Source organism: Hippocampus bargibanti, linkage group LG09, assembly GCF_051943395.1.
Source record: "Hippocampus bargibanti isolate YZ-2025 linkage group LG09, ASM5194339v1, whole genome shotgun sequence".
In the NCBI taxonomy this organism is placed as follows: Eukaryota; Metazoa; Chordata; class Actinopteri; order Syngnathiformes; family Syngnathidae; genus Hippocampus; species Hippocampus bargibanti.
In genome coordinates, this window is record NC_142742.1 from 6,648,360 (window position 1) to 6,662,061 (window position 13,702).

Sequence of the window (13,702 nt, forward strand, 5' to 3'; positions counted from 1 at the left end):
CCCGACCGAAAAAAAGGACACATTGTAGCAGTCCTTCCATCACGTCAATGCTTGTTTGGTCTGAAAACCTCATGTTGCACCAGAAAGAGCCAGAAGAGAGCATCCAAGCTCCATGTAAGGAATTTATCAGCCTGTGGAAATGGGCTGATTCATTCCTCACAGGAGCTCGGTGTCCATTTTCTGCCTCTTTTTGGGTGAGAAATTTCCCCCCAATGTTGCCTCAAAATGGCACGGAATAAATTCTTTAATCGATTGCAAACATGTATGCTTTCCTCTTCAGAACTATTTGAGTCATATTCACAACTGGATGTGTAACAAGAAAGCATATTCTCCGAATCGGAAGCCATTGTTTTGATTCTCCAGCAATGCAAGACACAAGGACTTTCTGAAAATGGCCAATTTGCAGCTCAATTTTTTTGCAGATTTTGGACACTTTAAGTCATTTTTACTGGTGTTTTGCATTTGACTAAAATATCATACTGCATGTTTTGGGTATTTTAGATGCTATAAAACGTTTTTCTGATGACAAGAAACAAAAAAGTGACGTCGGTTGTCCTTTCAAAGAGGGACAAAAAACAGAATGACATTGGATCAATTCTTGAAAAAAAGAAAGCAAACTTTACTTGTCAGACTACTAAAAACCGACTGCATCTTGTGTCATTTTGATTTGTAGCCATGGTGCACCGAGCACCTTCTGGATCCTTGTTTGTGTGGCCATTTTAAATCCCGAGATTAAGTAAAACCGACATGGCAGCCAGAGTGAAATGGAGTTCATTGGTTGAACGGTGCAATGTGTATTTTGCCTGTTTGTGGTCATTTTATCGCTCCTTGTTTATATAATCTGAGGATTTGAAAAGTGGAGCGGATTTAAGGTGCCTTGAGGGATTATATCCGCATTTTGTATTGTTTGAGGGGGAAGGAAATGTTTCATTAAAATGCATCACCTTTGAATAAATGGTGATATATGTCAGGGTTGGGTGCTGACTATACATGTGGGGGCCAATTCAAGGTGACTTGTATTCCTTTTGATATAGCTCGTTTTTTTTTTTTAACTACAAGAAGGTTCTGGAAATACTGCACAAAAACAATCAAACAAAAAAAAAAACAGGTCACATGTCCGTTTGTACACCACTAGGAGGCGCAATGAGTCCTTGTTCAGGCATCAGGGAGGCTCAGTTTCCATGGAAACACTGATGAGCACATTTCTTCCGTCTGGCTCAGATATTTTTTTTTTGGGCTAATCGATAGTGGGTGTTGGCAGCGTGGAGGCTGCAGGGAACAGAAGATGTTCTCTTTGAGATATCTGGTCTCCATCCAGGAGTGTTTTTTCACCTCACCGCTGACATCATCATAGTGACTGTGCAGTTTTCGCTCGCATTCGGGTCCACTGGTCATGTTCCCGTATGCAATTGCAGTTGCACGCATTCAAGGAGAGAAAGTCAGGAACACAGACACCTCGCTAAGGCAATAATCAAGGAGTTCTGTGCTTAAGATCACATGCACAATGCATGCGTCTCCATATGCATTATTAAAGGACAAGCACTTAGTGAGTTTTAGTGGAAACTGTAATAGCTCAGCGCAACCTTAACTACCTTCAGCAAAATCTTTCCGTCATCCTTAAATGTATCAACATCAGTGGCGGACGGTGGATTTCATCGCTACGCCTTCAGTAGTGCTACGTCAATCAATCCAGACTGAAAAAAAGTGTGGTGTGATTTACTACAAGACCACTAGAGGGTACCATTAGCCAGGAAATAACTGACCGATCTTTGTTAATGATTTTTTTTTTTCTTGAAAAGTCCGTCTTAAAAATGGCTTTAACAGTAAATCTCCAACCAAATCCATTTCTTCTTCTCCTTCAGTCATTGTGGGTTGACAAAACTGTGATTAAATCAACACAATATATTTGTTAATGCAGCTCGCTACCGATACAGTGTGCGAGTTCTGGCCAGTATGCTACTGTCACTAGCGGCTTGTGATTAAAGCAGTTTTCGCAAACTATGATTGGCTTGTGGCTAGCCAGACGTTGACCAGCACCTTCAAGAAGGCGTTGGTACGCCTTGTGTGTTCTACATACTTAGCCAATAAAGATGATTCTGATTCTGATGTACCGTAGTTATAGTTCATAAAACGAGCTTCGCTATATTCTTTATGAAACCAATTTGTGTTTTGATAATAAATGAATGTATTTAATCAGTATGACAATGTAAACAGAACTACTGGACAAAACTAAAATAGTGATACCTTGGCTTACGAACTTAATTGGTTCCCAGACAGAATGTGTACTGGCGAAAAGTGTGTATCCCAAAAATTAATTTCCTATAGGAAACCATTAAAATCAGGATAATCCGTTCCCAGGTCCCCCATAAAACATAATTTTCTACTTTCTATTTTTTTAAGCCACTACACAAACTACACAAAATATACCTTATTTTATTTAGAATAAATGTGCTATGTGGTATTATAATTAAATAAATGAACTGTACTCTATAATAAAGTTGTTTTATTGACCTTTGCGATGGTCGTTGATGGCTTGATGGAAAGGAGTGACCGGTTTCATCAGCATTAAACACTTGATGAGGAACATAGCCTTCTTTCACCATCTTGAGAAATGATCCTTGTAGGTGCTTTCTCTGCGATTATTTTACCTTGTTCCTCATCAATTGTCTTCTGTTTAGTTGGGTTGATCGCTTTTTGCATCCAGTGTACAGATGGCTTGTGTGGGTTATTTGTGGGGACTGATTGATGGGATATTTTAACCTTGCAGTCTACACTCTGCTATCAAAGTTGAAACGAGTCCAAATTCCACTGTTTTCTATCCATTTTATCACTCTCTCTCTGTCGTCTGCCTGTCTCTTTAATGTTTAAGCCCCACCCCTGACTGCTGCGTTCTTGACCAATCACGTGGCTTTAACCGAAGACTGGGGGCGGCGAATAGAGGACAAAAACAGTCGGCTGCCATTTTCTTGTTAGGAAAACAGGCCCGTTTGCCAACGACACATCACTCATTGTGGCGCTCCGTGTGCATACCGAAAAATAGTTCCTATGCCAAGGTAAAATTTTCATAAATGTAACGTTCGTAAACCAAAAAGTTTGTAAGCCAAGGGGTTCGGAAACCGAGATCTCACTGTATTCCAGTTTAATGATGCACCAGCCTGCGTTGCCTGTTGCAGTCAGCTGGCGGCACTGTTTAGACTTTTGTTGTGAAAATCTAAACGACCACTCCTTTCAAAACAAAAGCTTCCCAACCACGTCATTCCCATTATTAATCATCGCATGGCTGGTTTGCTACAGCAGCAACTGTGATGTTTACGACTTACCCCCTCCCCACCTGCACACCCCTCTCCTACCTACAAACAAACATTTGACGATCCACAAAATCAGTGTGAGCTTTGCCAGCCCGAAGGAAGCCTCCTCCATCCATCCTCGCTCCCCTCCCCAGTATACTCCCTCCCCCACTGTTATCTGCACCACGCGCCTACATCATTATTTTCTCTCTCCCCAACCATTCATGCATTCCTGGCGATGAGTGCATGAGCGAGAGAAGAGGTGCATAAAGAAGACAAAGATTGTTTTTTTTTTTAAGAGAGTAAGAGAGAGCAAGCGATAAAAGGAATAAAACGATCACCAGCATGCAGACCAGCGCAGACGTGACCAAGAAAGAAAGCTCCTGGAGCGGCTGGAAGGGCCAGGGTACTTGCTAGCATTTGCGTGTGTGCATGATGTGTCTCACTTGAATGTACCTCCATATCTCCGATTTGTTGAAATGTGTATTGTTAAGCGTGCCTCTAAGCTTCCCTTTGCCACAGACACACCCAGATGGCACAATTGTGTTACATGTGCGGGGACAAAAAAAAGGGGGAGGAGCATATAGAAGAGATTTGAGAATAATTTTCATATATAGAGATATGATGCTCTTGTGGACATGCATGCAAAGAAATTTAATGTTTAGAAAACGTGTTATGAGGATGATGTATACTATGATGGCTTTTATTGTATGCGATGAGCATCCAGCCAGTACTGACAGACTGTCACCATGGTGACCAGGGCACACCCATCTTGATTACATCAGTTCTATCTGCTCTACCGCTTGTGGAGAAAATGCTCAGGGCGGAAACAAAACGGCACCATTTCCTCCATCCATTCATGTCACCCCCTCCTGCTGGCTTCTGATTTTAGGCGTTTTCCAATGTCAGACTCCCAATATTGTCATTTGCCCTCTGGCGGCGTGAGCTATTTGATTATGTAACCGCATAGATGTTTGTTTTATCTGTTAGGGTGCACTCACATCCATAGAAAATGTTGATTTCTGCATTTTAAATAGTCATGGACAGTATAGTCATGTCCCCTAGTTATTGGATTAGCCTTTATTAGTCTCGCAGTGGAGACATTTACATTTACATTACAGAAAAGGAAAGGAAGAAGTAGAAAAACAAAACACAGGAGCTGCTGGAAAGGCAGCCATTCTCGCGTGGCCATCTTGAAGTCAAAAGAACAAAACAAAATATGACAAGACAAAGACATTCATTGAATTTTCTGGCTATCTAGCAGGCTATCTAGCGAACTATTTATTGGCTGGCTGTTAGCTAGCTAGCTAGCTAACTATTTATTAGCTCGCTATTAGCTAGCTAGCTAGCTTTCTATCTGAGTTATTCCGGGTTGAGTGAACGCTGGCGCGTGTGGCTGCCTCTGCTCACCCGCAGAAAAAAAAACTTATCCTGTGACTGTAAAGTGACCTTGAGAGTTTTGAAAGGCGCTTATAAATGAAATGTATTCTGATTAATTTTCAGCACTTTCTGTTTCTGTGCCCTCTTTGTGACATGAAGCGGTTCTAGATGAAAGAAGGGAGGATCAAAGCGTCCTTTTCACCAGTGGATTAGGGACGTCATGGTGAAATATGCACGTCTGCTACAAGCTAAATGCTACAAGCTAAATGTCGAAAGCAACACGAAGCTGTAGAATCTATTGAGAAAAGACATGGTCTCACTTCTCCTGCCCCATGTAAATCCGCTTCAATTCCAAGCCACGACATTTTCACACACACATCATCTCCCATTCTCACTCTCACTCCCACTCTTTAATTACGGTATTTTGATATAATGACACAACACGGTGCAGCCACTCCTGACAAATCAGAAATTATGGTTGATGATACCAAAATGTAAAAATATAGATTATTACCCGCCATTGTACATCATTGGCTTTGCTGTGCACGCTGCTATCTGTTCCATTAGTGACAACAAATTTAGTTGGGAGTGACAAGGTTAAGAAAGCTTACCCTGACAGTTCATAAGATCTCTATACAGGACTGCAAATTTGCAAATGTCCCCATTGTGAGACTATTAAAGGCTTTCAGATTCTGATTCAAAATAGCGCTAAAACACAGTATTAAAAAAGAATGAACAATGTCTTATAACATTGTGCAGCAGATATGAATTTAAAACCTGTCATTTGAAGTGTTCAAGTCTTACATTAAATACGTCTTGGCAGGAGAATTCCCATTGCATGTTAACACACATGGGCTGGTGAGAGGTTTGAGGCCACAAGGATGTCTTCAGTGATTTAATGAGGTCAGGCTAAACTGGTTTCCCTGTAAAAAGAAAAAAAAAAGGAAAAGGGTGAGCGGGATTCATTTTCTTGTCACGGATGATAATCATTTGCTGTGCCTTTTTGTGTGTGTATATGATATATATCAAAGGAAGGACGTCACAGTGAACAGCCACTGACTCTGCAGGACAAACATTCCTAACGGAATTAAATGGATGTGTGTGAAATGCGGTTATTTGTTATACTAAATCCGCTGAAATCCAAAAATGACTTTTCCTCCAACATTAATGGTCTGCTATTAGCATTCGTTTAGCCATTTAATGGCTAAGAGACCGCTGTGAACACGCTTTTGTCCCTTTGTCCCCCCCCCCCCCCCCATAAAAGGGAGTGGCAGTCTTGATCTCGATAGGGGGTACGCACACTCCTTATGTTCCTGCGCGTCCCCCAAATCGGACCAAATGAATCTCTCCCTGTGTTCCCAGAGGAACGCTCTTTTACCCTCCCTTTCTCCAATCCGAGATAAAAGAGAGCAAGTACCGTAGCTATGGTAACTGCATCAGGCAGGTAGTCAGCAGACTCTGGCGGCCAGGCCATTGCGATAGAGCACCTGAAAATGGCCACTGTACGTGTGTGCGTATAAGTGGATGTGATACTATTTGAATGCGAAAGCATCAAGCCACGAAATCATGAAGCTCCCTTAGTGTTGTATATCGTATAAACTCTACAACAGTGGTTCTTAACGTAGGTTCGACCGAACCCTAGGGTTCGGTGAATTGGCCTAAGGGGTTCGACAGGGCCTCTGCCATGGAGGTTAAAACACACACAACTCAAGATGTTAATGGCACGCCCGCTTGGCCATCACTGACTGCAGATGATCACATGACATTGCTTAGCCAATCAGTGGTGTGGGAAATATAGTTCGCGTAGTAGTCAATGATTGTCGTAATAGTACAGTGTGCAATAAAAAAAAATATACAGACGCTCCCCACCTTATGAACAAGATACGTTCCGAGTGGTCGTTTGTAAGGTGAATTTGTTCGTAAGTTGCTTCTGTGCCATAATTTGTATGGAATGTATGTTTAAGTCAAACACTGAATGTGGAAATATAAAACACAGACGCTCTAAAAGTCGCACGTAATTCAATAATGACATGCCGGCAGCCATGACTTTTTGTTTTGCATCGCGTCCTCCTGGAGCGTCAACTGGGAACAGCGATTTCCTTCCCGCCCACTTACTCTACGCAGCCAATCGTAAGCGAGCTCCGCAGATCGGGGATTGAACTCGTTAGCAACACTTCAGCATAGCCGGGCGCTGATTGGTCAACCTTGGTGTCAGAAAAAGGCACGCAATACAAAATCTAACTTACAGCATCTCTGTCCGAACATTTTTCGACATACTGCACCCGCAAAAATGTTCTTATGTACCGTTTTTCGTAACTCGAATGTTTGTAAATTGGGGAGTGTTTGTACTTATCTCTTGAAATATTACATGTTTTTTTTTGAATTTGTGAAAAAAATAGGTATATTTATTTATTTTTCATTCATGAAGGGTTCCTTGAATATGCATATAAATGTGCATTTTGGGTTTGGTACCTCTAAAAAGAACCACTGCTCTACAGTGTGTGCTGGATTGCATTGTGCTTCTTTGCCAACCCTACTCAAGAGACCCCCCGCCCGTCCCGTCACTCATCAGACAGCTGCTGATTGGCTCATGTGCTTCGAGTCACTCATATCCTGTGCAAAGTGTGTGTGGTGTGTGTGTTGGTGGTGGGGAGAGGTAACACCCACCAACGCTCTCCTTTTGTTGTGAATAAAGCAGCTGCCTCTTTCTCTGTTCAGCCATGGCACCCGCAGGTCAGTACCCGCTTCGACTGCACTAAGCTAATGCTCTAACCAACCCCCGCTACCACCCTCCAGTACGGCTGCGCGGCACTGACCCCGTCTCTAAAGTCAAGCTGCTTTGGCTTCTGTGTGCGTGTGTGCGTATAACGAGTGAAGGAACTACACACCAGTGCATGTTTGGGTTATACTCAGAGCATCTCTAAGCAGCTGTCATCGCAAGAGAGGGATGTCAAAGCACGTTGATCAGGGTTTTCGAACTCTCCTGATGACTTTCGCTTGATAGATGTGACACGCGCTTGCTTCCTGATAAGAGACAATGCATATATCTTACAATTGGAAATAAGGAAGACAGTTCGTGCTCACATTGTCAAAATGAGTCCAAAGAGGTCAAAGGAATTTTCAGGGTCTCTTCGAAGGAGTTCACAGATGCCAAGTCAGAGGCAAGCAAAGATGGCTGTAATCTTCGATGCCATTCACAGCTCTAAGGCTAAAATTAGAGTCGTCAAAAAGGCAGTTGGAACTATTCAGGGAAGAGAAAGGCAACAGAGGGATCTTTCTCAGGAGCGATTCTCCTATTCCCAGTAGACAGGCATGATAAGGTCTGGTAGGGCACACATTTCAGCTCAGTGCTGGATAGAAAATATGGTTATAAAAAGGCAAAGGTGTATAAAACGGTGGTGATGTTGTTTGGACTGGAGACAGTGCCACTGAAGAAAAGACAGGAAGCAGAGCTGGAGGTAGCAGAGATGAAGACGTTGAGGTTTTCTTTGGGAGTGACCAGGTTGGACAGGATCAGGAATGAGTGTATTAGAGGGACAACTAACATTAGAGCAGTGGTTCTTAAACTTGGTTTGATCGAACCCGAGGGGTCCGGTGAATCGGTCTCAGGGGTTCGGTGGATCCTCCGCCGCAGAGGTGAATGAGCATATGAAACGGGTGGGGTTTGGTACCTCTAACCAGATTAAGAACCACTGTACTAGAGACAGTACCACTGAAGAAAAGACGGGAAGCAGAACTGGAGGTAGCAGCGATGAAGATCTTGAGGTTTTCTTTGCGAGTGACCAGGTTGGATTGAATCAGGAAGGAGTATATCACAGGGACAATTCACATTAGAGGCTTTGGAGAGACAGTCACGAGAGGCCAGACTGAGATGGTTTGGACATGTCCAGAGGAGAGAGAGAGAGTGACTATCAGGAGAAGGATGCTGAGCCTTCAACTGCCAGGCAGAACACTGAAAGGAAGACCTAAGAAGAGATTTATGATGTTGTCAGAGAGGGAATGAAGGTAGCTGGTGTGAGAGAAGATGATAGATGGATCCCAAAGGATAAGAAGGTAAAAGATACTGTTGCTGTTCCCATGACCAAATCTGGAGCTTTGCCCAGCAAAACCACAGACAGGCATGGTTAGAGTACCGAGTTTGTTCATGAATCATCGCCATCTTCATCTTGCTTATCAGCGGTCGGTTGCCATGTCGCACAGAACCGTTATCTCTACAAAGAAATGCTGATTGTGCACCCATTTTTTTGTCAATCATTAATTCTCAGGGAATGTATTCAGTATAGGAACCTGCTGTTTGGTTATTTTGGATGGGATGTATGTGTGTAAGGTATGAGTGTGAAGCAGGTGTTAGCGTTGATAAAAGCAACTTGGTCCCTATGGATGTGTAGCGACATATACACCTGGCGCTAGGATGCAAAACCGGACGAAGAAGCTAGATTAGAATCAAAGCACAGTTAAACATTTCAATCTTCAAACATTTATATGAGCATAGAATACTTTGTCTTTATCTTTTCACACCCCCCTTCAATTTTGCTGCTGTAGATTGAAAAATTTCCCTTTATGGGACTATTAAGGGTTCTGATTGTGATTCTGAAGCCAAGCTAACAAATGTCATACTCCCAGCTGTGTGATGTGGCTTCCACAAGCAAAGCAGCATATTGATTTAACTCTTATCAGGGAGGTTGCAAAAACATAACTAAATAAACTAACAACAAATGCAAATGGTTGAATCCTGTTTGTGGGTCGTAACCCCATTCGTCTCTATCCTCACCCCTCCCTCTAGCAATTGACCTGCTCTACTGGAGGAATGTGAAGCAGTCGGGAGCCGTTTTCAGCAGCGTGCTTCTGCTCCTCTTCTCCCTGACCCAGTTCAGCGTGGTCAGCGTTGGAGCCTATTTAGCCCTGGCTGCCCTTTCTGCCACCATCAGCTTCCGTATCTACAAATCTGTGCTCCAGGCTGTTCAGAAAACCGATGAGGGGCATCCTTTCAAGTGAGTGAAATATGATCTCGCAGAATATTGTTATCAACTACATATTGATCAAATCCATTTTCTGGACTTGTATTTATACAGAGGCTACCTGGAGATGGAAATTCCTCTATCCCAGGAGCAAATTAGCAAATATGCTGACAAAATCCTTCTCTACGCCAACACCTGCATGAGGGAGCTGCGCAGGCTTTTCCTCGTTCAAGATCTCATTGACTCTTTGAAGGTTTGCATCTGATACGTTTTCACTGAACAAGACAGTATACTAATCAATACAATACATATTGATTTATATAGCGCTTTAGTAACAGCTGAAGCTATAACAAAGCGCTTAACATGGACAACTATAATAATAAGAAAATAAAGCAGTCACAAAAACAGGAGAAAGCAGCAGGTAAAACTAAGATCAAATACAGTTGTTTAGGGTTTGATATGTAAAGGTGGGTTTGGGAGCTAAAATAACAAATCTGAGCTGTCATACATTTTGGCATATTCCCATTTTAATATCAACAACGGCTTTGGTACCATGTGTTGAACTCATTCAGTGCCAGTCAATGTGCAAAAAATTTGTCCACTCCAGTGCCAGGGTTATTGTCATTTTCAATCAAATTCCTGGACCCACAGAATATTGAGTTTTAGGACTACATAAACATTCAATACAGCATAAGAAACCTCAGACTCTTCTTTCATTCGAAAAAAGAGTTAATTCCTAAATTATATGGGTCTGGAGTTATATGTACTTGAAATGAGGGCGGCTGTCCAAAATACAATGCAATACATACATATTGGTTTATATAGCGCTGAAGCTGGAACTAAGTGCTAATATGGGAAAATGGGAATGCTGCCCCCTTGTGGAAGGGAAAAAACATAGCCAGAGGTCTGACCAGCGCTTTATCGGCACCCCCCCGCAAAAATAAAATCCAAAACACGTCATACTTTCAAGGCCAGAATAAATTCTGGAATGACAGTGAATGAGTTAATAAATAAATAAACAAATAAATGAATAAAAAATAAACAATCAAACTAACAAAAAAGAAACACACACATAATAAATAAATACATACATATTTAATAAATAAACAAACAATAAACAATACATAAATAAATAACCGGTCAAACTAACAAAAAAGAAACAAACTAATAAATAAATAAATAAATAAATGGTGAAAGAAGAAGGTTACGTTCCTCATCAAGTGTTTAATGCTGATGAAACCGGCCACTCCATTCCATCAAGCCATCAACGACCATCACAAAGGTCAATAAAATGACTTTATTATATAGTACAGTTTATTTCTTTAATTATAATACCATAGCACATTTATTATACATAAAATAAGGTATATTTTGTGTAGTTTCAAGGCTTAGAAAATTAGAAAGTCGAAAATTATGTTTTATGGGGACCTGGGAACGGATTATTTTCATTTTAAAGGTTTCCTATGGGAAATTATTTTTTGGGATATACACTTTTTGCCTTACACACTCTGTCTGGTAACCAATTAAGTTCGTAAGCCAAGGTATCACTTTATTAGGTGCATCGGAGTCTAAGGCGCACCTTCAATGAACGAAAAAGGTTTTCTAAATCTAATATACCATATTTTCTGCTGTATAAGGTGCATCAGAGTATAAGGCGCACCTTCAATGAATGAAAAGAGTTTTCCAAAGATAATATATAAATATATTAAAGTTTTCCAAATATACCCACATTATAAGGCGCTACAATAGAGGTTGGGTTTACGCACGATGACTTCTACGGGGATAAATGAATTGGTGGCTACTGACAGTATTGACCAGACCTGTTGTGGCTCACATATAAGGCGCAGGGTCATCTTTTGAAGAAAATTACATCTTTTGGGTGCGCCTTATACACCGGAAAATACGGTATTTAAACAACTTATAGATGGACTCAACACAAAGAAAAAAAAGATGTATTTTGTGAACCGTTCCACCCCTGAGGCCAACATTTAATGTTCCAAACCGATGAGCGAGACACAGTTCCGTGACGAGCAGACCATGTTTGGTGGAAGCAACTCACGGATGGATCTGTCTCAATCCACCATCAACTTTGAAAGGAAATGTGTTAAGACTCTATTTTCTGTTCAGTTTGCTGTGCTGATGTGGCTTTTGACCTACGTGGGCGCTCTCTTCAACGGCTTGACATTGCTCATTCTAGGTGAGGTCACCCGAATTTACTTCGCTCCGGTCAATGTTGACTTTAGAGACTTTTCTTTGAAATTACGCATCGAGCGCAATACATGTTGGTGTGCGTTGGATATACTCGGGTTATTTTTAGCCTTTATGTAATCGCAAGTGGGGCAGCGTGTCTTTGTCGATGTGTCGGGGCAGCATGTCTTTGTCAGCGTGTTTAGGAACTATCGTGTTGTGTAGGTATTTACACAGTTTGCCCAAGATAAGCACTTTTGTGCTTGCGATGAGTGATAATATTTTGACTCTTCTTTATTCTCTTACACATGCAGCTGTGGTTTCCATGTTCACGATGCCTGTGGTCTATGAGAAGCATCAGGTAAAGACTTTCTTTCAACCTTTTCTTTTCAAAAAGTTGAGGACAAAAACGTTTTGACCTCATTTACCCCCTGCCAGGCACAGATAGATCAATACGTGGGACTATTACGGACTCATGTCAACTCTGTGGTGGGGAAGTGAGTACTCATTCAGACATTTCTCACAATACAATTTTGTATTAAAATGTCATGTTCACCGCCAGACAATGTGCAAAAAAAATGTGTCCACTGCGGTGCCAGGGTTTTTGTCATATTCACTCAAATTGCAGGAACCACAGAATATTGAGTTTTGGGATGGCATAAACATTCAATTCAGCGTAAGAAACCTTAGACTCTCTTCTTTCATCGGAAAAAAACAGTTCATTCATAAATTATATTGGTCTGGAGTTATCTGAGCTTGAAATGGGGACGGCTGTACAAAATACAATGCAATACAAACGTATTAATTAAATAGCGCTTTGACAACAGCTGAAGCTGTAACAAAGCGCTAACATGGACAAAAAGCAAATGTTGCCCCCCTCATGGAAGGGAAAAACATTGCCAGAGGCCTGACCAGCGCTTTATTGGCACCACGCGCAAGAAAAACCAAAACCCGAACAAATTCGTGAATGGCGCATATGTCACACTTTTTAAGTGTGACAGATAATTCACTTATGTCAGTGAATGAGTTAAATACAGACGCTCCCCAACTTACGAACAAGATACGTTCCGAACGGTCGTTCGTAAGGTGAATTTGTGCGTAAGTTGCTTCAGTGCTACAGTTTGTATGGAATGTATGTTTAAGGCTTATACATGTATGTTTAAGATTTATATAAACATGTTTCAGGCTTGTGTTGGTAACATGTATTGGATGGTACTGAAAAATAAACATTTCATAAAATACACGCTCTATATAGACATTTACATGTACAACTGGAGAGAATACTACATGTTATTACAAAAATGTTAGGATGTGTCATTGTTCGTAACTCGAATGTTCATAAGTAGGGGAGCGTCTGTAGGGAGCGTCTATAGTTGCGAACCACACACACATCACCGAACGGTCGTTTGTAAAGTAAATTTGTTCGTAAGTTGCTTCAGTGCGATATTTTGTATTGAATGTAAGTTTAGGGCTTATGTAAGTATGTTTAAGGTTTATATAAACATGTTTAAGGCCTGTATAAGTAACCTGTATTGGCTTTCACTGAAGAATAAACATTTAATTATATATACAGTAAAGTCTCGTTATATCGATATCGGTTATATTGATCAGAATCAGAATCAGAATCAGAATCATCTTTATTGCCAAGTATGTAGGACACACAAGGAATTTGTTTCCGGTAGAACACGCTGCACTAGTATCGTTGTCAAAAAAACTGCTAAGTGGCACTATACAGTTCCATTTTGGCTACTGTTGATATTATGTATACTATATACTGTTGATAGTACTGCTTATTACGATACTATTTCTATGAACGCACGGAGAAAATTACATGCAAACAGGGTCGGATATATCGATAGTCCCGGTTATATCGATATTTTTTCGGACTCC

At 41.2% G+C, this 13,702-nt stretch overlaps 1 protein-coding gene across 1 annotated transcript in view; it reads left to right on the forward strand.

Annotated features, from left to right (window-relative positions):
• rtn1a (reticulon 1a) overlaps positions 1-13,702 on the forward strand; it is a 30,254-nt gene that overhangs the window by 15,638 nt on the left and 914 nt on the right. The window contains exons 4-8 of the mRNA XM_089003787.1: positions 9,451-9,658; positions 9,740-9,878; positions 11,753-11,822; positions 12,127-12,173; positions 12,251-12,309. Of these exons, the coding sequence (XP_088859913.1) occupies positions 9,451-9,658; positions 9,740-9,878; positions 11,753-11,822; positions 12,127-12,173; positions 12,251-12,309 (523 nt within the window). The remainder of the gene's footprint in view (positions 1-9,450; positions 9,659-9,739; positions 9,879-11,752; positions 11,823-12,126; positions 12,174-12,250; positions 12,310-13,702) is intronic.